The sequence below is a fragment of the Mesoplodon bidens genome, assembly GCF_964165515.1.
Source record: "Mesoplodon bidens genome assembly, chromosome: 2".
Taxonomy (NCBI): domain Eukaryota; kingdom Metazoa; phylum Chordata; class Mammalia; order Artiodactyla; family Ziphiidae; genus Mesoplodon; species Mesoplodon bidens.
In genome coordinates this window covers 23,718,675-23,746,041 of record NC_138177.1, presented here as the reverse complement: position 1 = coordinate 23,746,041, position 27,367 = coordinate 23,718,675, and the positions used below count along the sequence as shown (strand labels likewise).

At 53.9% G+C, this 27,367-nt stretch overlaps 1 protein-coding gene across 7 annotated transcripts; it reads right to left on the bottom strand.

Moving 5' to 3' along the window:
* Positions 1-938: 938 nt before the first annotated feature.
* PSEN2 (presenilin 2) lies at positions 939-27,367 on the bottom strand. Of its 7 annotated transcripts, none has more exons than XM_081254514.1 (14): positions 27,286-27,362; positions 26,263-26,386; positions 22,285-22,369; positions 21,678-21,713; positions 17,428-17,588; positions 15,183-15,397; positions 13,780-13,921; positions 11,602-11,669; positions 10,681-10,901; positions 9,541-9,639; positions 6,925-7,008; positions 6,465-6,566; positions 2,956-3,074; positions 939-1,661 (listed from the first exon to the last, which is right to left on the bottom strand). In XM_081254514.1, the coding sequence occupies exons 5-14, from the start codon at positions 17,566-17,568 to the stop codon at positions 1,506-1,508; spliced, it is 1,347 nt and encodes a 448-aa protein (XP_081110640.1). In that variant the 5' UTR covers positions 17,569-17,588; positions 21,678-21,713; positions 22,285-22,369; positions 26,263-26,386; positions 27,286-27,362; the 3' UTR covers positions 939-1,505. The 7 variants fall into 7 exon arrangements, 6 of the variants coding, with proteins under 6 accessions (XP_081110640.1, XP_081110641.1, XP_081110637.1 ...); XM_081254515.1 differs by lacking the exon at positions 27,286-27,362 and adding an exon at positions 21,375-21,507 and having other exon boundaries at positions 26,263-27,091; XM_081254511.1 differs by lacking the exon at positions 26,263-26,386 and having other exon boundaries at positions 27,286-27,355.

Sequence of the window (27,367 nt, the reverse complement as noted above, 5' to 3'; positions counted from 1 at the left end):
CTAACAGGTCAAAACACTTGTCAGATCTCCTCTTTGGAAGCCCCACCCTGAGACCCCTCTTTCAAAGATAAACGTTGCCCTACTTGCCAAACTGAATGAGTTTTTCCCAGTTTTTCTTCCCCTTTAATCTCCAGGGAGCTTTTACTATCACGGCCTAGCTCTCATCGTCTTAAAATTCTCCCTACCTTCGGTTTTCGAGGCTGTAATGCCGCCACCCTGGATGTCACCTGCGAGTCAGTCACAAGCCAGTGACAGCTGTCCGGATTGAACTGCCACCCCCAGGCCAAGCACGCCTGCCTCCCTCGGCTCTTCTACAAACAGCCTAGGGAAAAGGAAGCTAAGTCAAACACCAAAGTACACGATTCTTTCATCTCCTTGTGATACCCAGCCGGCTCCACGGCTCCTGTGTTTCTCGGGTGTCCGACAGCCACGCTCCCCGCATGCCCAGCGGCCTGCTCTGCAAGGCCTCAAGGGGCTCAAATTCCGGTCTGGAGGCTGAGGTTCTCTCTGCAGCCCGTGAAACATGTAGAGAAACAAAGGAAAAACCCATCTGCCTACCTCCCACCCCCCGCAGTGCCCAGAGGCATGGCCATAGAAGGAAAGGAGAGCGGGTTCCTGGGTTCCCACCTGGCCCCCGCTGGGCTGCTTCTGTTGGGGACCAGCCCTGCTCTCTCGCTCTGTGTTTTGGTGACAGCCTTGCAGTGTTTCTGAAGACAGCCAGCCGGGCACCCGCCCAGCTGTCAGAAGTGGGCCTCGGGAGTCTGTGAGCACCTCTGCTTAGGAAACCTGGTTAAAGAAACCATCGCAGAGAGGGGGGCGGTTAAGCCTCTCTCCTCACAACTAGGCAAATCTCTTCCCTTTCGTGCCCAGAGCACGTTATCCCAGGATGCCAGGAGAGGGGCCCACACTGATGAACAGACCAAACCCCAACATTGTAATAGGATTCGTCTATTTATTGATATTAAGTCACTTCCCAGCAGTAACTGCTGTAACAAGGACTCTAAAGGTAATAAAATGACGACAGCATACCATAGACAAAGCGTTGGGAACATTCCTTGCAGAGAAAATTGGCTTTTCCTCTCCGGCCAGAGTGACCAGGTGCTACGTGCCGTCCCAGGCGTGACCTCCCGGCCCCGAATATACACACCCCGTCCTCCGGCTGGGCCCTCAGAGGACTCCAGGCTGTGGGGCGAGAGCAGGGGCCTTCCCCAAGCCCCTCCTGCGTCTCAGAACCTTCCTCAGCTCCTCTGGACCGATTTCCCGCATCTCCTGTCGGTGAAGCAAGTGCTCACGAAGGGGTGAGCCACGGCCTGGTGACAAAACAACCAGCACCAAAAAGCTGGTCCTTCCTCTTCACAAAGTAAACACAACACTTTTTAATTCTCTCTTTTTTTTTTTAAGGAAAGAAAAGTCTTAAAAATATATGGCACTAGAGTGTAAAACTGTACAACTGCATCCAGTTACCATTTCTTCCAGCTTCCAGGCCACAGTGCCCAGGCTTCCCCTCAGATGTAGAGCTGATGGGAGGCCAGGGTGTCCATGAAAGGCCGCACCAGGTTGTCCGTGGAGAAGTAGAAGATTAGCCCGAACGTGATGGAGATGGGGAGGGCGGGCAACGCTTTCTTGAACACGGCGAGCAGCAGGAGGGTCAGACACAAACCCTGCAGGACACAAAGGCGAGGGGGTTGGTGGTGACCATGGGTGTGGACGGGGGACGGAGAGCAGCCAGTGACGGTACAGTCCCTGGGTTCAGGAGCCCTGGACACCCCGTCATCTTCCCTGGTCCCCTCAACAGCTCCGTGAGGTGCCTGAGGGCAGGAGTTCTCACCCCGTAGCAGCGCCCTGCACATGGATGGGTGAACCAGAAAGCAGCCCTCCTGACCCCTAGAACGGGGCTGCCACTATCAGACTACCTCCCCTGGCTGGCTGCTGTAGGGATGTGTGACCTGATGGTGGGAAGCTTTCCCCAAGGGGACGTATATTTATACAAGAACTGGACGGGCTGGACTGAAAGCCAGCAATGTTCTCAGCAGCTGACACCAAGGGAACCAAGATGCCATGTGACCCACCCCGGGAAGCAGGCACAGTGGCTGCCTATCCTGTTCCCAGCCCAGCCAATGCAGGCAGTGGTCCAGGGTGGGGACAGGGAACCGGAGTGCCTGCCCTATCCCTGGGGAGAACAGGAATTCAGGGCAGACAATCTGGAAGTGGAGGAGCCTGGGAGTGCACTACCCCATCCCTGACAACACGCTGGGCAAATACAGAATGTCCGAAGAACTGGAGCCTTGGCCCTAACGTGCCACGTGCCACCCGGGGTTCACCAAGCAGAACACCGAGTATGCACCGTTCAGAGCCTCCACCTCTCCAATCGCCACAAGACGCTTCCCCACCATGTGTATCTGGCCATGTTAAGTGACATACAGGCCTCCAAATTTCACTGCTGGGGTTCAAAGTGATGGGCCCCCATCTCAAGTCCCAGGAGATCCCATGGGGATTCAGAACCCTATGGTGCCTGGGTGGCATGGAGAGAAAACACACAGCCCTGGCTTCCTTCAGAGACTCGAGTTCAAATCACAGCTCAGCCCTCATAGCTTTGTGCCCACAGGCCAGGCCCTCAACCTGTTCTGTCTTCTGTAAATCTCAGGTCACCATCCCTGCCTCGCAGGTGCCGTGAGACAAATGCACAGAGCTAGCCAAGACCTTGGCGCCCGGCGCACAAGCTCAGTAATGTCAGAGCCCCTGCTCACTCCGCCCCTGTGCTGTGCCTGCATCTGCTGATGATCAGAACCTCCTGTAAACCTCGGTCTCATCTTGAGGATCTTCTTGGCAACCCTGCCCAGCCCCTCCAAGGGATAACAGCACCTGAAAATTCCCCTGGGTTCCTGGGCCCCCCACCAGACCCTCAGGGGCCCCACTGCCCAGGGCTGGGCGGGGAGCATCCCCCAGCCCACTCACGATGAGGATGGCCACAAAGCAGGCCAGCGTGGTGTTCCAGTCCCCACTGCCCGTGGCTGCCGCCTTGCCCACCAGCACGCTGTAGAAGATGAAGTCTCCGAGGCCGAGCTTCACGCCCCCTGTGTGGTGGAGACAGAGGGAACCCATAGGTCTCGGAAGCCCCAGGACGAAGCGGCAGAGAAGGCTGACCCTAGCCAAACAGCCCAGGTTCTCTGCCCAGCCCAGGGGCCAGAGTCCTGAGGAACGCAGAGGGCAGATGGGGTAGTGTCACTGCCCAGCTCACCTCACCTGGGTTCTGGGACAAGGACTGGCTGCCTTGGGAAAACAGCAGCTAGTGGGAAAAGGGGGAACCTGGAGTCTGAGTGACTTGCATTCTGGGCTGTGCAAAGCCAGTATTTCTGATAACTCGAGTAAAACTGTTGCTTGGCACTTGGTTAAGACAAGAGCAAATAAAATGTATTGTCCGGGGCTGATGGGAGGCTGAGCGCTCAGTTTGAATTATAAATGCTTTTTAGGAAATTTAATTTCACTACTTTCAAGAACATGTACCATACCGGAGGTTCTCTGGAGACTCATGTCCCTTAAACATAGGTAAATGTACATTGTAAGTCAACTAAACTGCAATTAATAAAATAAGTAAACATAATTTGTTAACTAGTGTATCCATTACTGATAAGGAAACAAGAGCTTCTAGAATGCTTTCATTTGTTTCCTTTCGTACAACTGCCCTGTACCCTTGCTTATAGGATAATTTTATTCATCACAGACAATAAAAATGTTGAAGAAACAGACTTGACTTGAGGAGGTGTGCATCACGGAAACATTCTCTGCCCCGTCCGCCCCCCTCGCCTCCCTTCTGGGCTCCAAGCAAGGGGCACCTCACCTTGGTCTGTCCCTTCCTCCACGGCCCCTCTTCTCTGACTTCAGCTTCCTCACTCTGGCTCCTGCCTCGGCACAGGGCAAACACTCCAGGTTTGTCACCTTCCAGAGGTGACCTCTCTCGCCGCTACCCCCACGCCTGCTTCCCTGCTCTGCCGGCCCTCTCCCCTCCCTTCTCTCTTCTTTTTCAACCAGTTCTTTCTCAAAGGAATTGCGCTCACCTCCCAGGCACTTCAGAGATCTGTGGCGGCAGGTCCCACATCCCCCAGCCAACCTGCTCTGGCCAGCCCACCGCCCGGCCCCCGTGGACACCCCCACGCTACCTGTCTGTCTCAGCACCCTGTCCCCTGGCTGGCTCCTCCCCGGGGTCCTCCACAAGGCGCCCTTCCCTTCATCCCATCAACGTCGCCCATGCTGTCCCTCTCGCTCTCCATTCTGACCCTACACCTTCCTTGGGGACCTTCTGGGGACCCACAGTTCTGACAACATGTATATCCTGGTGACTCCAACTCGGGTCTCCAGCCCCGACCTTCCTGAACATCGCTCCCCTTCATGTGTCCGTGGCGTCTCCATCTGATGTCCTGCAGAGCCTCCCACTTTCCCCCGTCACCGTCCACGCCTCCCCGCCCATCCCTTGCCCAGCCAAGTCCTGCCAGTGCGCCCCAGGTATGTGGTGGCACCACCTCCTCTCAGCCTGCTGCCTGAGCTGGGCCCTCATGGCTCTTCCCTCACCTGGTCCCCCAGGGGTCTGTGTTCCTTGCTGCTGCCCGGGATCTGTCTGGGATGCAGCTCTGCTCACTTCAATTCCCTGCAACAAACCACTAGCGGTTCCCCACAGCCTGCAGGATGAAGTTCGAGCTCCCGGAAGGCCTCCTCCTCCCTCATCTGAGCCTTTGCCAATGCTGCTGTGTAACAAAGAACCTAACTGGCCTTTGTCCCTGGTTCCAGGAGGGAGACCAAATCCTTGGAATTCCCCCAGTAACAGAAGTGTCTTTGTTATTCAGGAGCCCCTTGGATCACTTATGCAAATGAGAGGATTAGGATGGCGCTGGTCACCAGAAAGACCACGTGGTTATAAGGGGGTTGGGACTCTGGGTAAGACCAACCTCTGGGGAGAAGAGGGAGCCTGGAGATGAAGTCCAGTCCCACGAGCAATGTGGCTCTTCATTTGGCTGGTCCTGATTTGTATCCTTTATACTAAAACTGTAATTGTAAGTTTAGTACTTTCCTGAGTTCTGTGAGTCGTTCTAGCAAATTTTCCAACCTGGGGGGGTTGTGGGAACCCCCAAATCTGTAGCCAGTCAGTCAGAAATGCGGGTGGCCTGGAGACCCCCAGGACTTGTGGCTGGCATGTGAAGGGACAGTGGCCTTGTGGACTGTGCCCCGGTGGGATCCGTGCTGACTCCAGGGGCTCAGTGCCAGGCCTGGGCTGCAGCCTGGCAGCCTGTCTGCTGGGTGACTGCCAACTTGTCCTTCCAGGCCCACCTCGGCGGTCTGCCCTGAGCACTTTATACCTAACCTCCCCCCGCCTGGGCTGCTCCCACGGGGAACTTCTCAAGGGCAGAGGCTGTTTTAATCCTGCAGCACCTCCCTGTTCCCATGTGCCGCCTGGCACATAGTAGGTGGTCCATAAATGTGTGCTGATGGAATGGCTATTTTAAGCCCCTTGGGAACACAGCCATATGTAAGAACGTCTTCGGGTGCGTCTTCAGGACGGCCTTCCTTCTGCCCCCAAACACCCGGGGCTCTGCCTGGGGGAGTCTCCACCCCAGCTCCACTGTCAGTCCCATCATGGAGCCGTGCTGTTGGTGCTGACCTGCCCAGCCCAGCGGGCCCTCTGAGCCCAGAGTCCACGCCTGCGTCCCCCATGGCTGCACTGGGATGTCCTCAGGCCACGCAGGTGCACACTCTGCCGGCCACAAGCCTGCCTGTCTCCCTCATGTCCCTCCTCCCACGCAGCTCAAAACCCTCCCCCACCCCCCACGGCTCCCACCGCTCACAGGACACAGACCAGAATCCCCGTTTTGATCCAGAAGGCCCCTCAAGTCCCTGCCTGCCTCCCTGCCCCATCTCTGCACTCGGGTCTCAGCGTCCTGCCTTCACTTGCTCTAACTCACCGTGCCGTCTGCCTCAGGGTCTCTGCTCCCAAGGTCCCCTCAGCTGGAAACGCACCCCCGCTGTGCGTCCCCCTCTCCGAGTTCCAGTGGCTCAGCCTCTGGAGCTCAGCTCAGAAGTTACTTCCTCAGGCGACTTCCTCTCACCCCTTGAAACAGGTCAAGAGCTCCGTCAGTGCTCCCCATCACCCCGTGTTCTCCTTCAGGGTCCTCCCGGCTCCAGGGAGGGCGGTCAGTGCCCACGCCTGTGTGGCTGCGTCCCCCAGAGCCGCGTCCGTACGACCGCCCCCTAGCGCAGAGCGGGCACGCAGCTGGTACTCAACCAACGTCTGTCACACGAGGTGCAGCCTGGGCGTAGAAGTCCCCGTGGCCTGCCGACAAGGCTGCACCTTTGCAGGCTCCTCCCCGACTTTGCGAGGCCATCTCTGATGTGGAAGGGGCTCCTCCCCTCGCGCCCTCCTCCCCTGACCTCAGGGAGCCCCACCCGGGCCCACGCACACCATCGGGACACCTTACTTTCCTCCTCCTCCTCCAGCTCCTCCCCCGGGTAGCCAGGCAGGGGGGGCGCAAAGACTTCAGGGTACGAGGGCTCCCCCAAACTGTCACAGGAGTCCTCTTCTGGGTGTCCGGTGTCGTGTGAGCAGGGAGCAAGGGAGAGAGACGACAGCCCGTCAGAGGGTTCTCTGAGCTCAGGGCTCCCCGGCCTTACCATCCCCCTACCCCACCACGCCCAGCCCGACCCAAAGAGGATTCTCCAGTCCACACACAAGGGAAGGGAAGGGAGAGGGACGGGGCCAAGGCAGAGGAGCGCGGACCCGCCGCACTCGATCCCCAGGGCGTGCGTGTGCAGGGGGGGCTGGTCTTCCCACCTGCCCCTCCGGTCCTCGTGCCTCCCACAGAGGCCAGGCCAGGCTGAGCTGGATGTGGTGAAAAGCCGCCCCCGATGAGGAGAGGCTGTCAGCCCCCTGATACTCACCCATCTCTGGGTCGTAGGGGAGCTGAAGGGCTCCCTGAGAGGAGGGGTCCAACTTGGCCATGCCCACTGTCCACACCATGGCGGCTGGGGAGGGAGAAAAGGGTCAGGCCTCAGGCAGTACTACCTGCGGCTGCCCCCAGGGCCTGGGAGGCAGGCGGGCCAGTCTGTGTCCCCAGAAAGCCTGCACAGGACCCTCAGTTCCTGTGGGTATTTGCTTATGCCCCACTGTTAGGGGGCCGCTGGGGGTCCAGGCTCACTGACCAGCTGTGGGCAGACGATGCTTCTTCCTGTCTTTTTTGGCCTCCTCGCAAAAACAATGATCATGTTGTTAGTGAACAAGTTTGGTGAACTAATTATGTTTTTGTTTTATTGTGGGAAAAAGACACGTAACATGAAATATATCATCTTGACCATCTTTAAGGGTACAGTTTAATAGTGTTAAGTACACTCACACTGCTGTGAAAGAGATCTCCAGAACTTTTCTTGTCTTGCAGAACTGAAACGTTGTAGCCACTCCCCATCCCCCAGCCCCTGGCAAGCACCATTCCACTTTCTGTTTCTATGATTTTGACTACCTGAGATACCTCGTATAAGGGGACTCATATACAGTATTTATCTTTCTGTGACTGGATTATTTCACTTAGCATAATGTCCTCAAGGTTCATCCATGTTGGAGCACGTGTCAGAATCTCCTTCCTTTTTCAGGCTGGATAATAATCCATTCTATGTATAGACCACATTTTGTTTACCTGTTCATCCATCCACAGACACCTGAGTTGCTTGCCTCTCTTGGATATTGTGAATAGTGCTGCGACGAGCATGGGTGCACAAAAATCTGTTCAAGATCCTGCTTTCAATCCTCTTGGGTCTATGTCCAGAAGCAGGACTACTGGATCCTGTGGTACTAACATGTTCTCTCTCTCTGGCCTAGGAACTCTCTCCTGAACTCTTATCCCATCTCTCCAACTCTCCATCTGAATGTCCAGTGAGCATCTCAAACTCAACATGCCCTGAACGCTCTCAACAACTGCCCTCCGACCCGCCCACCAGCCTTCTCCTCCTCAGTAAGCAGCAACTCCATCCTTTTTGCTGCTCGGGCCCAAAACACTGACAGTAACCTTGACTCTCTTTCTTACAACCTGCACCCCAACCATCAGAAAATCTCGCCAATTCTGCCTCCAAAATGTCTGCAGAGTCCAAGCACATCTCAACGCCTCTACTGCTGCCCTGGGGCCAGACGCCAACATCTCTCTCCCGGATTATTATTCTGCCTCCAAACCTGGCTCCTGCTTCCACTCTTGTCCCTGATACAACCTTCGTGGTCCTGTTAAAACGTAGTCAGGTCAGTCCACAATCTTCCAGTGGCATCACATCTCACTCAGCAGTACAAGCCACGTCCCCACCATGGCCTAACAGGATTTGACCTCCCCCGCTCCCCGCTGGCTCCCTCTGCCTGGCCCCGGGGCGCTCCGAGCACACCAGGCCCGTGCCCATCTCAGGGCCTTTGCACCTGCCGCTGTTCCTTCTGCCTGGAGTTCTGCCACCAGATATTCCTAAGGCAGGTGTCTGGTCAAATGTCACCTGTGACACAGGGCCTCCCTGACCACCTGCTGTAAAATAGCACCCCTCACTACCCTGGAGTCCTTCACGCTCCCCCCTCCCCCACCCCACTTTATCTTTCTATGGAGCTCTCACCTCCTGACTTATGTTTGCCTGTTGAGTCCCTGTCTGCCTCCCCTCCTAGAATGTAAGCTCCATCAGAGCACAGCGATGGTGAGCGGAAGTCTGACACGGCTCAGTCTTTCCATACACAGTCTCTGCTCATTTGTTAGGCTGTGCCTGGAATGTGCTTTCTCACCCTGGGGCCAGGCCCACGGCTCTCCACGGTGAGCTCGGTTCTTCATTTGTATAGAGTGCCACCTCTAGCCATTCATAGACTGTTTCCCAGTGAGCCCTGCAGAAAACTGAGCCCCAGAAATTCAGGCTCTCTACGTGAATAACAGAGTGGAGGGAATGAAAACCACAGCACAGTGAGCTCCCTGAGGCCTGGGACCTTGTGGATCTTGTTTCCATGGCAACCCCAATGCCCAGCACAGCACCCATCACAAAGTATGAATTTGATGCATGTCTCTTGATGCCTTTATAAGTACAAATCCCCGAGTACACTGGCCCCGAGGCCAGCAGCAACCCCAAGGGCTTTCCCTTCAGAGACTTCACTTCAACCAGCCACGAAGCTGTTGAGGCAGCCCAGGGAAAGGTAGGCGCACCCTCCCCCCCCAGACCCCCACCCTGAAGAGTCCCTCTCCAAAGTCCCTTATCAGGGGCCTGGAGGGCTGAATCGGTGGCCTTGGGCTCATGGGAACGTGGCCTGTAGCCACCACGTGCCACTGGAGCTAGGTGGGAGGAAGCTGCAGGGCAGGACCGCATCCCCTGGTGCCCTCTTCCTGCTCTGACTTTCCAAGTTTCTTCCTGTCTAAGAGCAAGACACAGCCCACCTTCGTCTCGGAAGGTGGAGCCCTCCTGGGGTCACCGAGGCTGCCTCGTCTCCTTTCGTCAGGAAAACGGTTACCTATCTCCTCATCACCTCCGAAAGCCATGTATGTATCATATACTCACATGAATATATCAGGGCAGGAAATATGGGCTCGTTTCTCTCCTGGGCAGTTTCTACCAGCATTCTCAGCGGCCCTTTGGGGCACAGCACAGCCACGAGATCTGGGAAAGCAAAGACGCCCTTGGCATGTTAAGAAACATGTTTATTCCCAAGCGGCCCCCATAGAGAAACCAGCCCTCTGAACACCAGGCGTCGGAGCAAGTGCGTCCCAGAGCCCCAGGCCGAGGCTCTCAGACCACACCCTGCTGCTCCAGCAATCCCACCCCCGGGTTTCAGCCACTATCCCTAGAGCCTGCACTGGCTGGAGCCCACAGTGGGGTCTGAGCAGTGTCTAAACAGGCTAGCTGCAAACAGGGAACTGCTGTGTGCCTCAGAGACCAGAGGATGGGCTTGAAACCCCACTTCTCTGAGCCCCAAATTCCTCATCCTAACAACGTAGAAGCAGTACTGGTGATGGTTATCACACTAACACAGTCGGCTCTCCATATCTCTGGGTTCCGTATCCATGGATTCAACCAGCTGTGGATCAAACATATTCAGAAAAAAATCCCAGAAAGTTCCAAAAATCAAAACTTGTATTTGCTGCACATCGGCAGCTATTTACATATTGTTTATGTTGTATTATGCATTATAAGTAACCTAGAGATGATTTAAAGTATTCGAGGAGATATGCGTAGGTTATATGCAAATACTACATCATTTTACATAAGGGACTTGAGCATCCTCAGATTTTGGTGTCTGAGGGGGTTCTGGTACCAATCCCCCGAGGATACCGAGGGACGACTATACTAACTGAAGAGCGGCTGACATTTTGGGTGCTTGTTATTTATCGGTACTGTGCCCAGTCTCAGGGTTGTTCTGAGGAACAAATGACTTCCAGAGTGCAAAATGCTTAACGGTGTGAGTGCTCAGTAAACATCTGCTGTCATTAGTAACCATGTCAACAGTCATGATTCCACAGGACCCCCCTTTTTTTTTTTTTTACAAAGGTGAACTTTCTAGAAGGGGGACCATCCAGGCCTCCCGGGGCGGGGGTGGGGGGAGGGGGGACTCCTCAACACCCAGCACCCTTGTCCAGCAGTGAGGACTCAGCCCTGGACGTCACTCCATGGCCCACCCCTGCAAGCTCATGGCCCACCTACCATACACAGAGATGGCGCCCAGGATGACCCACGCAGACCACTCTGGGAGGTACTTGATGAACACCAAGGCCATGAGCGCGCTGATCATGATGAGATAGGCCTGCTGCAGCACCAAGGGGCCCTTCCAGTGGATGCACACCATGCCCACCGCCCCGAAGTTCCAGACAGTCAGGAACAGGGTTGGGTAGTCCATGGCCACATTGTAGGTCTTGAGCACTTCCCTGCGGGACCACAGTCAAGCCCGTGAGCTGGGAAACTCAGTGGAGGTGTTAGACCCTGACACAGTTCAACACCCTTCCATCATTAAGTCCCAGCCTGGGTTCTTCCAACCTCTGGCTTCATTTGCTGACATCTCCTTCCCTGTTTCCATGAGCCCTACATGTAACCACTTGAAAAATTTATGAAACGGTGGGGAGTACCCCAACGTCTCATCCTTGGCCTGGTTCCCATAAATGTGCGCCGGCACAACCTGGAAGACCCTCTGCCTGTGGAAAAGGTCCTTGGAAAAGTGTTCTCTCCTGTCCCTCCAGTCTCTTTGGGCCCCTGGGTCAGGCTGATGTCCCAAATCCAGGGCAAGAGAGATCCCTTTCCCCATAAACTGGGAGGTACCCAGGCCCAGCCCGAAGATCAGAATGTAAATTTTGAGGGGTTTCTGCCCCCGAACCACCCCCCACCGCTGGGGTTCACAGAGAACCCCCTCTGTGATGGCTCTGCGTTATTTGTTTTAAATCAGGAACCAGAAGGAGACATGTGGCCCAACTCGCAGCTCCACTCCGTGTCGAGGAGGCCGGGCTCCTGGAGCAGCAACATGGGGAAGGTGCGGAGACCAAGGGGCCCCCTTCCCTCCCAGGCCCTTCAGACCCACTCGGACCACAGGGGAGAGGTCTTGAAGGACCCTGTTGCCCACCGGCTGCCACTCACCCAAGGTAGATGTAGGTGAAGAGGAACAGCAGCATCAGGGAGGACATGATCAGCCAGCCGTGGATGAACTAGACAGAAACAGGCAGCATGATCGCAGGCCCCGGTCCTGGGGACTGACGCCCAGGCCTGGAAACCCTTCTTCCTTAGGCTCCTCCCTGACTATGTTGGAAGGTGGCCATTTTACAGATAAGGAGGAGGGCACAGAAATTCAAGGAGTTCTCTCCAGGTAACCCAGCAAGCATACGAAGGAGCTGGAGCTCCTTCAGGTCTGAACACCTAGCACTCTACTCGTTCTGGACACGCCAGGCACATTCCACACTCTGGACATAAAGCTGGCAAGGTCTCTGCCCCCACTGGCTGCAACCCAGTGAGACAACAAACACACAGACACATGTTAGCATGAAGTGATAGGGCTATGAAAAAAACTTGGCTGGATAAAGTGACAGGAGACCCACTGGGGTGCTACTGTATTAGACAGAGTGGTCAGGGAAGACTCTTGAGGTAGCCTGTTTAGAAGAGTCAGCCCGGGGAGTCACTGCCCACCTGAGGGCCTATAGACAGGTCTTCAGAAAGACACGTTCCTCCTCCCCTGGCCAAATAAGGGAGGGTCAAGGGCGAGGGTGGGGCTGATCCTAAACCAGTCCTCTAGCCAGCCGTCAGCGGCATGGTGGTCACCGCTACCAGCCTCCCTGGAGGACAGAACCATCAGTCACCAGCTCAGGCCGCTGGGGACCTCAGCAGCCACCTGGTCTGTCTGCCATGCTGTGCCCACCACCCAGAGGGGAAGGGGCCGCCTCTGGAATGTGCTGACCCTCCTCATCCCACCTGGGCCTGCCCAGTCCACCGTCATCTCCTGCCCGCGTCATGGAGTAAATCTTACTGAACGGAGGGTCGAGCTGCCTCTCAACAGTCCCTGGGAGTGGTCGCCTGACACCTGCTGACCAGGGCAGTGCCGGCTTTTCACTGGCCATGCTTCTAGCTTGTCCTTACGCGTGTTGTACCCTCTGCTCCAAACACAAAGCCCTCTACCCTGCTTCCTGCCATCCACGGCCGTCCCTGCCCCAGGTACGAACTCTGCCTCGTTTATACAGGTAGCTATTTATTGAGAAGCTCCAGCTCTCGGACACTCCCCCCGCCACCGCTCACCCCCACGGTCACCGCCGCTGGGACGGGGCTCGTCCCTCTAGACTGAGCCTCGCCATCTGTCTCTACCTGCTCCACAGATGGCGGCAGCCTAATATCAAGGGCCGCGCACGCCTGCGTGTGAACGGTTTTAAATCAGGTAATGTCTAGTTCAACTTCCATTCAGTCTTCAGGGCTTCAAAGCCTTTCTTGGGAGAAAAGCCTGAAACCCGTGCCTAAAAGCTCACGGATCTCTATGGACGATTTGGGCCATGTGGGACTCAACTCCCTGTTCCTCCCTGGGGCTGCCCCGCAGGGCAGGGGGCCCACCCGAACGTCTCCCAGTGTTGGAAGACCTCGGCACAGCAGCTGTACATCTCCAGCCGAAAGGGAAATGGGAAAATAAAAATAAACTTGGAAGGGAAGTATCGGGTGAAAGGAGCCTAAAATAGAACATCTCACTTCTTCGGAAGGAGAAGCAAAATAAAATTAACTTCTGAACGTGAGAAGTAACCCTATGAACACTGCAAAGAGGAACTCAAGTAAGTGGGATTATGTGTAAGTTCAAAGGACAGGAGTATTAGGTAATCCATGGGGCAGGCAGAGGTGGGGTGGGAAGGAGTACAGGCAAACCTCAGCGAGGTTCGGGTTGGGTTCCGGACCACAATCAAGAGAGTACGCAAGAAAGTGAGTCACAGATTTTTTGGTCTCTAACTGCACGTAAAAGTTAACGTTTATACTGTACTGTAGTCTGTTAAGTGTGCAATAGCATGATGTCTAAAAAAAATTTTAAAACAGCATTAATCAAAAAATAATGCTGTTGCAAAAATGGCACCAACAGACTTGCTCAACGCAGGGTTGCCACAAACCTCGAATTTGTAAAAAACGCAGAGTCTGTGAAGCCTGATCAAACGAGGTACGCCTGCACCAAAAATCAGGGTCTATTTTTCAGAAAAAAAATGAACTGTTAAAAAAAGAAAAAAAAGAGTCAGGGTTGCTGCCAAAGAGGCACTGAGGCATGGCAGGCAGGAGGAGGGCAGGCGGACTGGCGCTCACCTTGTAGCAGCGGTACTTGTAGAGCACGACCAGGAAGATGGTCATGATGACGATGACGCTGATCATGATGAGGGTGTTGAGCACGGAGTTGAGGAAGCGCTGGCCCACCGAAGACGTGTCCTCGGTGAAAGGTGTGTAGATGCTGAGGGAGGGGCAAGGGCTAGGTCTCTGGGCCTTGCCTGCTTGCACGCCTCACCCCGAGGGAGCCTGGACCTGAGCGCAGGTGCCCTGGGCACCCCGGCCCCTCAGCACCGTGCTCTGGCTGCCCTGGCAAGCGCTGCCCGCCATCCCCATGAGCTGCCCTGCCTTCCCGTCTCCTGGCTCCTGACTTTGGCCTATGACTGAACCGATGCAGCTGCACGGAAGGGCCTGGCTGGCCTCACCAAGGCCTCCCCTGGCCCCCACACCAACTCAACCCTCCCTTGGAAGTGCTTCTCCCTGCTGACCCCAATCCCCAGCTCTGGTCCAGGGAGACCCAGCAGTTCCCTACATCCACTTCCTTATCAGCCCCATCCAGCCTAGGACGCCTCCGCCCCCGCTGTTTCCCCTACCCACACCCAGCGTAACCCCGTAGCTGCACAGGCAGCTAATAAACTCAGAAGGCAATTCATTGATCCCTCGCTCTGGACGTAGGGAAACAAACGGCCTGCGAAGTTCTCAAGGTCTCTTAACACTTTTCACCTGATCTGCTCTGAGTCCCCAACAGACTATAAGCTTCCTGAGGGCAAGGGCTTCTTTCTCTACTCTTTTCATTAAAAAAACCATAAATAAAATTTAACAAAAACTCCCTAAAAAAGAAAAAAAGAAAAAGATGTTTAGAGAAGGTACTTAGCAGCAATTACCACAGGGAGGCTGGGGGAGGGAGCAAAGAGAGCCCTCCCATTTTCCCAGGCCGCTGCTTCTGCCTGCGTTTTCTTTATTAAAATAAACAAAATCTCCCGTGCAAGGCTGGAAGTGAGCTAAGAAATCATCTGGTCCTCCTTGGTTTACATTCATGGGGATATGAATGAGAGGCCCAGAGAGAAAGCAACTTGCTCGTGGTCATGCAGTGATGGGTGGTACAGCCACACCCGGAACGGAGAGCTTGCCTCCTGCAGTGAGACCCAGGGTGCCGCGCTGCCCGGCAGATGGCAGGTGCTCTTCTAAGCCCTTTAGGTGGATTAACTCACTCAATTCTCCTGGTAACCTTGTTATCAAACCCATCATACAGATGAGGAAACTGAGGCCGAGAAAGGTTAGGAATGTGCCCAGGCAGGTCACACAGCCAGGAGGCAGTGGACGGACCAGGGTGTAGACTCAGGCAGCTCCTCAGCCCTGCTCTTCACTGCCGGCATGGGGCCAACACAGGCTGTACTCCCCTCCCCCAGCTCCCCCTCCCCCTCCCCGCCAAGCCCCCAACTCACAGCTGTCCATTCTTCTCCGTGTAGAAGCGCACGGACTTGATGGTGGCCACCACCACGATCATGCACAGCGTGACAGGCACAAATAGCATGATCACGTGCTTTGCCCCATATTTGAGGGTCAGCTCCTCCTCCAGGCCTGGTGGCCGCCCGGGGACCCCGCTGCAGACGTGGCGGTCAGGATCCTCCTCATGGTCCTCCTCGCTCTCCTGGCCTCTCTGTGGGAAACCACACTGTGAGGGCCACAGAATGCCCCCCCAGAGGCCTTAGTGACATAGCGCATGGGTGTTTTGGAACCGGAAACGAGAAGTTTGAATGTTGCTTTCCAGATGTAAGAACCAGTCTATGGGCTGTAGTTTAGATGTGGCAGTGGTGGAATTGCAGGACATTTGAAAAATTTACGAGGACAACGAGAGATTTAAGTTGGCGCTGACCACCACAGATGCAGGAAGGGAGGCCCCTTTGCTGTGGAAGAGGACGGTCTGCAGAATGGGTCTGGAGCATGTCTAAAGATCAGTCCCCTCCCTCAGTACAGGGACTCAGGATGCCACTCAGTTCTGTTCACATGGCCACACTAATTTGGCAGGCCAGGTGATAGGAGGAGGGCAGAAATTAAACACTGTTGGTTGAAAAATCACAAACTAGAATGGTCAGCACACATGGGGACGTGGGGACTGTCTCTGATTGTGAATAAGACACTGGGAATTTGCAGAGGAAGAAATTACTTTGAACTTTTTGCACCCCACCCCGCCCCGCCCCGCAAAGCAAGCATGCAAGATTTGCAGCTCTGAAGCAAAGAGGCTACTGGGCATCAAGCATCTGGGAGGATCTGGGTTACGTATAAATGAGGAGGCAGCGAAGGAGGACAGGACACCTGCCAGGTGCTGGCACACACTGATCTGCAAGAATTTGTTTTGGAATTGTGGCAATTCAGGATCATTAGCTGCTTTGTGAATTACATTAACAGCCAAGACAAAGCCAAATGAAACAAAAGTCAAAAGTGGCTGCTCTTTGGTGTCAGTTCTTTGCAGAGAGAATTCCATCTATGTATTCATCTGAGAAAGAAAGGAACACTGTTAATGAACAGGAACTGAAATAGCTGAAATGCACAGAAACTCCAGGAGATAAAAGACAAAGCCACTAGCAAGAAACGGGCTAAGGAGTAGCTGCACAGTGGTCTTGAGCTGGTGAGATCTCTCTCAGAGCCCAGAGGAGGATAGGAGAAGTGAGCTCAAGTTTCAGCAAAGGGAAATAAGGCTGGCTGGAAGAAAAAATTACTATAATGGGCAAAACGAAGAATGGAATTTAGGCAAATTCAGATGTTGTTTTATTCTGATGAGGAGGGAGGTGGCTTGGCCAGATGACTCTCCCAAGTATATCCTCCACTTCATACTGTTACAATCTCCTGCCCTGCAGGCTGCAGAGGTAAAATCACAGTGCAGCCCACCCCTCCTGCTATGGGCTGAATGTCTGTGTCCCCCAAATTCAGATGCTGAAGCCTAACTCCCAATGTCATGGTGTTAAAGGTACGGCCTTTGGGAGATGATTAGGTCACGAGGGGGGAGCCCTCACGAATGGGATTCGTGCCTTATAAAAGGGGCCCTAGAGAGCTCCCTCACCCCTTTTGCCAGGTGAGGACACAGAGAGAAGACAGCTGCCTATGAACCAGGAAGTGGGCCCTCACCAGACATCAGATCTGCCGGCACCTTGATATTGACTCCCCAGGCCCCAGAACAGTGAGAAATAAATTTCTGTTGTTTATAAGCCACCCAGTCTATGGTATTTTTGTGATAGCAGCCTTGAACTGAGACACATCCCCAGCTCAAAAGTCAAACATGAATCAGGTAACCTCTTGGTGACCATGTCTGGCCATCTACCAAAAAGGTTCCCTCTAGCAGTTTCCTCCTACCGTCCTTTCGTCTCTGCGCTGCCTGTCCTGGCATCCAAACTCACTCTCAGGTTTCTGTGGAAATAGGAACCTGCACTAGGAAGGTAAACCTAAGGGGCAGGGCCAGAATGGAGAGAATCACTCAGCCCATTGCGGAGTCGATCTGTAATAGGCTGTGTCTGTGCAGAGTCTACTATCAAGCCTTCACAGACCTAGGATCCACCATGGTGGACCACCCGCCCTTTTGGCCAATTCTCACCTTTACTTTCCCCTCCCTCCCACATCAGAGAATGCCTGGTTTCTATCCATTAGGACCCCAGGGACCTGTCCGGAGGCCTTGGACTGCTGGTGGGAACCTACCCACTGGGTGGCACCCTCTCCGTTCTCCAGGCCCTGCCTGCCTTCCTGGCAGGAGCGTGGCATGGGGCTCTCGGCTGACATCAGGGACGTCCGCTCGTCACACACTTCTTCCTCGCTGTCAGAGGCCATGAACGTGAGCATGACCCTACCTCCGCAAGTGCCTGGAAAAGGAGCACAGGGGACCTCGTTCCACTCTCCTGCGAGGCAAAGGCAGCGGAGGGTGAGAGGCGGCTTTAAGACCTGCACACGGGTCCTGCCCGCAATGACCACCCAAGACGCGCTTGTCAAAGGACTGCTATAAAGCAACAGTCCCCAGGAGCCACTACAGAGGCTGCAGCAACCTTGAGAGGGACTGGCTAGAGGAGATCCAGGCCACAGGGGGCAAAACCCCCAACTAGACATGTCAGAGCCACTCCAAACTGCCAGCACACTCACTCATTCCATCAACAAACATCTGTTCAGCGCCTATCGTGTGCCAACGACAGTTTTGTTGTAAAAAATTAAAAACCAACCATCCAATGTGACAAATGATATAATCCAGGTGTTCACCAAGAGGTACAGAAGCACAAAGAAGGGACTAAAACTCAGAGATCAGGAGTGTTTTCTGGAAAAGATAACATCATCTGATGGAGACAGATTTTCCCAGGTGGGAGGGAATGGCAGAGGGCATGAAGAATGTTCCAGCCTGAGCCCAGCACTGCCGGGGTTGGGGTGGTGATGCTGTGGAGGTGTGAAGGGTCTCTGGTGCCGAGTTCAGGAGGTGTGCTTCATCCCCCGAGGACAGGGGTGACAGATCAGATCTCTGGTTAGAAATATCAGTCTGGCCACTGACTGAAAAAGGAGTAAAAAGAAGGAAAGGTGACCTCCCTGGAGACAGTTGTGGGGAGTGAAGAGGGCCTAAGGTGGCAAGAATGGATGGGAGTAAGGGGAGAAAACCCAGAAAGGGTAGGAGGTAGACAGACAGGACCAGATGTGCGGGACAGAGTCCAGGACTAGGGCCAGACAGGGAGTAGGATGGGGGAGGCGGGAGGACAAGGTTTCAGAGGAAACACTGAATTTGATCCAGGAATCTGATGAATGTAAATGGGTTAAAAGGGGGAAGATGCCTGGGAGGCAGCTGAGTGTCGGGGCCTGAGGTGGAGATGAGAGTCATGAGTTTAGAAGTGGAGGCCACGGGAGCGGTGAGCTGAGACCACGAGAGGCGAGCATGTGTGTGTGCGCGCGTGCTGGGGAAGTACAGCTGAGCGTGGGACCCACAGGAAAAAGCAAGGCTGAAGGGACCACACAGGAAGGAGCCTGTCCCCCATGCCGCAGTGGTGTGGAGAGAGCAGCACCACCGGGAAGCCAGGGCAGCCCGGAGCCCTACCAACATCCTGGGCAGGTCAGCTGGGCTAGCGGCAGGGCCAGCTCCCCCGTCACCTGCTTCCTGGGACCCTGGGGCAGCCTCACGCCACTTGGCACAGTCAGGTCTGCTCCCAGCTCAAAGTTCATCTCCACGTCAGTTGCCCCCAAGAATTTATGATTTTCAAGTGGAGCAGGCCGGTTCCTTCTACTGAGTCAGCCAGGTCTGTTCATGTTGGCAGGGTCCGAGGCTGCTGCTGTTTTTGAAGACAGTGCCCCAGGCCGTGGCCTGGATTGCTCCCAGCTGGACTTCAACTCCATCTACAGGCCCACAGCAGAGCCTGACTCTGCTCACCTCACGGACTCGGGCCCTCACAAAAGGCTCCCCCGTGGCTCTCACAGGGAGTTCAGAATGAACAAGCTAAGCTCCCCAGGGTTCAGCAGAGATAGGACAGGTACAGGAGTGATAGCAGCCGTGACGTCAGTAGGAAGGAAAGTACAGCAGCTGCCAGGAGGGGTGACGAGGACGCTGTGCTACTGCAGTTACGACTAAGGTGGGGACCAGGGAGGCAGCGGTGGGAGGTGGGACCATCCCAGGGAGGGGCGTGGAGGCCTGACCGGGCAGGGGGAGCTGAAGCTGGCAGAGGGGGCCAGCCAGGGTTTTGGCGCTGAAGAGGGATATGACCAGAGGGCGCTCTGTGGGAACAGAGGGCCAGCTGAGCCCTCCTGCCTCTTCCCGGGAGCCCCCAGGACTAGTGTGGCCTAGGGCCCAGGAGGCGGATCTGCTTCTCAGCGCCCAGACCTGGGGCCAGCAGAGTCTACCTCAGAGCCCAATTTGAGGGGACACGGCTTTGCAGCCCCACAGGCTGTAAGACCTTGGGAAGTTCCTAGCTTCCTTCATCTACAGTAACGGTAACGAAAGAAACTACTTAATGGAGACCCAGGAGGGAAAACTTCAAAGTGCTCCTCCTCTGCAAGGCTGGGCCCCGCCAGATAAATCCCAAACAGACACCTGCCTGGACCCAGGAGATCCCCTTGCTGCCCACTCTGGCAACGGTGAGTCCATCCTTACTCAAAAACGGGTACCTGCACACAGAGCTGGCTGCATTTCTTCAAGCTAAACCAGGACATTCCAACTGGAGCAGTGTAGTGGCTCTTTCCATACTTTATTCTGTAGCACGTCAGATTTGTTTGGGGTGTGAATTAATGATTTAGTTACGATCTCACTCCTTCTATTCTTCCCACGCCTCTGGAGGGCCTGTGATTTGTCTCTACCATGACTGGAGGAGCAGATCAGGAGTCCCTGCATCTAACCGGCAGGGCTGCACTCCCAGGGCAGAGGGCAAGCTCATCCTTCAGAACCACAACAGCTGCAGCATCCTGGCTGCCTCTTCCCCTAGTAGGGAAATGGACAAACAAGGAGTGAAGATGCTTCTTGGAAGGAGAAAGGGAGCTACGGGGCGGGTGGGGACAGAAAAGCACGGGACCCGGATCAAGTAAAGTCCTTCCAGTTTCCATTTCTTCAGCCAGTCACCGAATCCCAGGAAAGCACTTCTGCCTCCCAAAGTCTGTGAAGGACGCGCCCAGGGAGAGTGAGCTGAAAAAAGGACTGTATCCCTTCTGTGCGGCATTGCACTGCGCAGAGGCAGGAAGTCAGAAAACTACAAAACATGTTTTTCCGTCCACCACATGTAATTCATGGCCTCCTCACGAGAAAACAAATGCTCCCTGAGCAGATTCCTTCCCTCCTTGCGCTCGGCCCAGGACTCCCAGAAAACCAGGGCACAGAGGGGCTGAAGCCGGGAAGAGCTGGACTTGGCTGTGGCTCTAATCGCAGCCCTCTGGGCCTGGTGGTCACGAGCACAGGTGGAGGTGCCTCTCGGAGCTCCTAGCACCTGAGGGCATGGCTTAGGACTTTCAGAAAGCTGTGAGATGCTTGAGATGCTGTTTCTCAAAGTGGTCCAGGCCACCTGAGGGGTGGTGATAGAACAGCTGCTGAGCACTCACTATGCACTGAACACAACAGTCAGGTACGAGGTACTGCTACCCTTCTCCATTTCACAGATGAGGAAACAAGATTTAAAAAGTGATAGGTTCGAAGTCATCCTTGGACCTAGGTAGTCAGGTTCTGGGCTCTTAAACACTACGCTAGGGTGCTTATTTAAAATGCAGATCCTGGGGCTTCCCTGGTGGCGCAGTGGTTGAGAGTCCGCCTGCCGATGCAAGGGACACGGGTTCGTGCCCCGGTCCGGGAAGATCCCACATGCCGCGGAGCGGCTGGGCCCATGAGCCATGGCTGCTGAGCCTGCACGTCTGGAGCCTGTGCTCCGCAACGGGAGAAGCCACAACAGTAAGAGGCCCGCGTACCGCAAAAATAAATAAATAAATAAAATAATACAATGTAGATCCTAAGTTCCATCCTGGCCAAAGGTCCAGGGATCTGCATTTTGAGATGGTCCCTGGGCAATTCTTAGGCTGGTGTTAGACCTTCCCTGGAGCTGCTGCCGAGTAATCAGATGCCCCAGCCAGGGCCCAAACTTGGTACTGGAAGTGTCCAGTTACAGTTCACCTCCCTGTCTCAGGGGCAGGGCACCTCGCTCACCTACCTTGGCATACCTACTGCTCTGTACAACTTGCTCGCTGAATGGGGGCGTGAAAGAACGAACAGTCCTTTCTCCTGAATACCCTGTGCCAGGTCAGGGAGCCACTGGGGAGGCAGATGAGCAGGAGCTTTTCAGACTAGGAGAGCCACAGGGGGAGAAGAGAGTGGTCTGGCTGAAAAAGTCCCCAAGCAATGCCCACCTCGAAGGAGGGTATGGTAAAACTGGGGCTCAAGCGTCGCTGGTACAAAGTGGACCAGCCTTTCTGAAGGCAGTAAAAATCGAGGGCTTTAAAAACATTCATCATACCTTTTGATCCTGAAATGCTACTTCTTGGAATTTGTCCTAAGAAATAATAAAAGATTTACATAAAAACATGGTTGTTGCAGTCATTTATAATTTTTTTTTAAAAAGTGAAAATGACCAAGATGCCTGACTCTGTATGATAATATATCCATTTGATGAGATCTAACATATGACTACTAAAAATCTCACTTCAAAGAATATTTACTAAAATATATATATATATATATTTACTAACATAAAAAAACAAGATGTTAAATTTAATAGATATAAAACTTGACGTACATAATCATCTGAATTGTCTTAGAAAATGCATGTATATGAAGGATTGGCAAGAAATACTACAAAACATTAAAGGTGGTTATCTTTGGATAGTGAGATTGTGGGTGATACTTTATATTTTTCTGCATTTCTCAAAGCTTCTATAATAAACATGGATTGTGCCTGGCATTTTTTGTAAAGCTATTAATTTTTTAAAGGGAAATAACAAGTATCAACATTTAGACAGATTTTCTTCCATCCCGCCTTCTCCCACATCCTCTCTCCCTGGACTGGGGGGCACAGATGGACTCAGGAAGCTGCTTTTACACCTTCTCCTAACCCCTCTTATTACCTGGTTCCTGAAGGAGAACAGAGCAGCTGGGATGTACTCCTTTTGCTTCTAAGTTGGAATTGAAGACTGATGATAGTCTGCAATCCTTGGAGGGAAAAATCACCACTCAAATGTATGCAGATAAACAACCTTCTTGCTAGATGTTTCTCCACATCAGAGCACCAGTGATGCCAAGAACTCCTGCCGGGAGGCTGACTCACAGGCAGGTGCTGGTGGGACTGGGTGACTCTCCTACTGCTGATGTCAAATCCTATCAACCACATAGCAACCGGCTCTCGGCTCTGGCTCTCCGTTCTCTCTGACGGAGCAGCGGGAAAATGCAGAGAAGCTAATGGGAGGAACAGGTGCCTAAGACTGCATTCTGGAAACCCTTCCCAGAACAAAGCACTGTGGCTGAAAGCTCCTTGGGTTAGGATGTAAAATCAAACATCCAAAGAAGCCACTGCTCATTCCCATTAGTCAGCTGAATGGGATCCAAATGCTGAATGAGCCAAACCAAGGGAGTCTGACCCAGAGAATTCCCCCAACCTTGCTTGTGTCAGCAGTTCCTGCAATTATTATAGAAACCCTGGTGACCCAATTTCCTCAACCTGATTTTCATTTCAGAGAAATGCAAAGGTTTTGACCTTACAATTTAAGGCCAGTGGACCTAAGTAGGAAATCGATCTTTAAATGCCGTAGTAAACACTAGTGCCTCATGCAAAAAGATGGAAATTTCGGCTCCAAAAGAAAATTGGGAGTCACTGCACTTAAGACAAACAGGTGGTCAGCAGAGAAAGGCTTGGATCCGGGTACTTGTTTTCTTGTTTCCGCAGGCCTAACTGAACAGTGCCCCTCACTTTCTTTCATCATTGAAGGATAGTTAACTTCCAATATTACAGTAGTTTCAGGTGTACAACATAGTGACTTGATATTCCATATAACGTTATTGTAAAATACTGGCTATAGTCCCTGTGCTGTACATTACATCCTTGTATCATTTATTTTATACATAGTTGTTTGCACCCCTGAATCCCCTTCCCCTATCTTCCCCTCCCCGTTTCCTTCTCCCCACTAGTAACCACTAGCTTATTCTGCTGGTCTGTTTCTGTTTTGTCACATTTGTTCATTTTATTTTTCAGTGCTCCCTCAAAGAGGGTGGCATTGGTTTTAAATGGGCCTCTTTCTCTGGTCACATGGCTACTTCACAGAGCTCCCATGACCCCTGGGGTGTTCCCAGCCTTCCCTCATACTAGGGAAGAATTTCCTGAGCTGAGGAAATTCCCTTAGAAATTCCCACAGCTTGCCTGCCTGTCTCCCCCGACCATGTACTGGCCCTGGCTGACCTTCATCCATCTGTCCATCCACCCTGCCCAAACTCTGATGCATATCACTTGCCAGATGGTTCTCCCCAGCACAGGGAGGTGGCCTCGGCCGGAGCCAGGGCCTGAGTCCCACAGGGAAGCCCTGAAGTCCCACTCCGCCCTCCCAAGTCACAGGCCCCAGGCGACCCTATGGGGCCTCCTGAAACCTTGACCCAGGCTCTAGATTTACCTCTGTCTGCCCTTTCCTACTCAGAAGTTCCCAGGAAACATTTTCTCTCATTTCCTGAAGGAGCCTGAAAAGGGGCAGTTTGCAAGTGGCAGAGGGAAGCTGTGAAGGTAGCCACTGTTGAGTAGGGCCCAGAAAAAATTGTGGGGTTTTGTTTGTTTGTTTGTTTTAATGAGAAGCAGTAAGCCAGTGGGCAAAAGCTGAGCCTTAGAAACGGACAGAGTTCAAATCAGCTAGCTGACTGATGTGAACCACACACTGGGACAAGTGGCCCGCACACTCGGGCCACTTCACATGGCCCCTGTCCTCTTCTGTAAAAAGCAGGATAGGCACACTTTGCAAGATTACTGGAAAAACTAGAGATAATGTGTAAAGTGTCTGGCACAGAGCTCAATAAACGGTAGTTATAATGAAGATGAAAATAAAGGCAGGGACTCAGTGAGAAGGGATAACAGAAGCCTATTGATGGCCCTCTTGGAAAGCTACGATCTGCTAAACCACCAGACACACGAGTTGAGCATCAAGGTCACGCCTCATCCAGGCCCCGGTTTCCACTTTAGCCCCAGTCCAGGGCACGCTGGCAATGTGAACATTTTGTCAAACAAAAGGGCAAGTCCGTAGACTGATGTCAGAGCTGGCAAGGACCTTAAAGGCCATCCGGTCAGCACCCCATTTCCCATTTAGAGAAACTGAAGCCCAGAGGGACAAAAGGACAAAAGGTTAAGGGCCCATGACCAGGAGCCACAGTTACAGCTCAGGTCTCCAAATTATCAACAAGGAGCTCTTCCCTGCTGCTGAAAGTACTTGTGAGGGTCACATACTCAGTGGCCCAGGACCATAGTCACGCAGGTAGCCTACAAAACACAGACGAGGTCAGGATATGTCTCAGCAGATACGGTACAGCAGAAAGTGAGCACCCTTTAATTTTTCCTCCCACTGCTCCAGAAGACTGTATTTTAGCAAAGACAAATCAGCAACCCATTCTCCCAGGCAACGAAGGAACTGGACAGAAAAGATCTCCCTCCCTCACACCTGGTCCTCCCTGAGGATCAATTTGAAATGACTTTTCCCCAGACTGTAATAACACAGCAGCCTCACCACCTCCAGGTCAAGAAGCCAACACTGATTACACAGGGCTTGAAGCCCATGTCAGATCCGGCCAGCTCAAGGTGCAGAGAACCTCTCAGGCCCTGGCCAGGGGCAGTGTGGAGGGTGTGTCAGCCTCAGAGCCCTTGTATTCCACCCCCAGCCCCACCCCCAGCTGCTGCAGTCCAGGAACAGGTGGAAATACTGGCAGAAACATTTGTTGTCCTGCCAGTCCCCAACTAAACAGTGTCTAAAAGTCAAATCAACAGCTGAAAAACAGCCAAACATGTCTTCAATAAAACATAATGTGACCTACACACACACTGCTTTGGTTTCTTTATAAAAAATTTTTTTTGTTTTTTTGTTTTTTGCTTTGCCAGGTAGTTGCTAATGGAGACCACATAGCAACGTCCTGGGCGGTAGTGCAGTGACGTGGGTAGGGCATGAGTGTGGGAAGCCTCCTGTGCAAAAACTCAAAAGATGAAGAAGACACAGCCAGCTGGGTTCAAATCCTGGTGCTCACAGCCATGGAAGCCACACAACAGGACAAGCCACTTGTGTCCCTGAACCTCAGTATCCCCTTCTGTAAAAGGGTAAAAATAAGAACTGCTTCAGTGTGATTGATGCTCTTAAGACAACTGTGACAACTACTGTACAAAATGGCTTTTTATTGTATATGACAAACCTAAGTTATGTTATTGTCATTATTACCATCAGTGACTTAGAGAGAGGCCAAGGTAGGTGGGAGCCTCTCATTTGGCAAAGCCCGGGGGTGCAGCGGGGCTGTGAGTAGCCACAGAGGAGCTGGGGGGGAGGGGCGACGGGCCCCCAGGCACATCTGAGCGGCAGCCCCTGGCCACGCTCTTCTTTGTCCTCCTCTTCCTCAAATAGACAGGCTCAGAGCATACACCTCCCATGCATGCACATGTCAGACTCTAGACTTGGTGCACGGATACTTCAACACCAAACGATACAGAATTTTTCCGAAAAACCTGACACAACATCCATCGCACTCCACAGCAACATTCCACCAAGCCCCCCACCTCCAGCCACTGCCCTGAATGCTCCCTCACACACCCAGGGCACAAACCTGGATGGCCTGCCTGATGGGTGGCTGACGCTGCAGCTCTGAGTTGTAGACAGGACCCGAGGCCCTTTCACCAGCCGGGCTCAGAAAACACCGCTGCTAACACATTTCCTTGTCCCACACAGCCACACTCACACAGAGGGGAACCTGAGGCTCACACACCAGAAGCACCTTATACGAAGCCTTTTAACTACTGCCAAAGGTCTTGGCTGAAGTCCTTGGAGACTCAGGTGTCTACAGAATGGGGTCTATGTAGAAGTCAGGGGCATCCATACCGGAAGCCGGGGTCTGTACCGATCAGTTACTCTCAGGACAGGCTGGCAACCCAAGCTGTCAGTTTTGGGTCAAGTTGGCTCTGCAACTGTTCTGGATGGGATGGATGCCTCTCAGGTTCTCCGTCTGTAAATGAGGATGCAGGTACTACACCAATCCACAGTTCGTACCGTAAAAAGGGAATACTCATTAATTCACAGACTGGGGCATTTCATCCAACTGTCAAAGGGCTGAGGTCTAGTCCCAGGGTTGGACAACAGAACTAGAGTCCAGGACAACGGGTTCTAAGCTTGGCTCTCATATATCCGACCTGCGTGACCTTGAACAAAGTCATTTTAGCTCTGTGGGCTGAGTTTCTTCATTGATAAAATTTGGGATGCGAACTAGCTTCTGTTTCGGGTTTCTTCAGCTTCAAAAGGTAGATTCTGCGAGTCTCCTCGCAGCTGTAAATGCCTGATAAAACGGCCAAATACCGCTGATAACGAAACTGGGGTCTCCTAACCCGGACCTGATCCTCACGTACGCGGGAAGACCTCCGCCTCCCCTCCTGCGCCCGCCAAGCAGTGCCCGGGCCGGGTGCCACAGGCCGGCAGGACTGGGCGCCCATTAGGTAGGTGCCAGCCAGGAGGGAGGAACACAATGCCGCGTCCGCACGCCTTCGAGACCCACGTGCACTGCTCCTTTAAATGCCCCGGCCCTTTAACAGCTCGCACCGCGCCCACCCCGGCGGGGGCTCCGGCGGCCGGGTGGACCGGGCCCTGCTGAAGGCCCGAGGCCTGGGGCCCCTCCCCGCGCTCCTTCCACTCCCCAGTTCCGGGCCGGCCCCGCCGCTGTCCCGGCGCCCTCCCGTCCCCGGCCGCTGGGGCCGCAGCCCCGGAACCCGCCAAGGGGCCGCGACCGGCCGCCGCGAAGGGCGTGCGGAGGGCAGGGCCCGGCTCGCGGGTTGCGGCTCCACCCCGTGCCCTACGAGCCACGGGCGACCGGGCCGCGGGCCGCGACCCGCGCGCGCGTTCCAGCCCGCTCACCTGCTTCGCCGCGGCGCTCCGGCATTGTTTACGCATCTGGCAGAGCGCCCGCCGGACCCGGCGCCGGCGCAGACCCCGCCCT

What these genes read in the sequence shown, in the direction of transcription:
- PSEN2 (XM_081254511.1), bottom strand. Translation starts at nt 27,321, where the DNA reads ATGCGTAAACAATGCCGGAGCGCCGCGGCGAAGCAG. An exon ending in ACAAGTACCGCTGCTACAAG is followed by an intron (nt 11,670 to 13,779) that starts GTGAGCGCCAGT and finishes GTTTCTGTCTAG; the next exon opens with TTCATCCACGGCTGGCTGAT. An exon ending in GCTTTGTGGCCATCCTCATC is followed by an intron (nt 1,662 to 2,955) that starts GTGAGTGGGCTG and finishes TGTGTCCTGCAG; the next exon opens with GGTTTGTGTCTGACCCTCCT.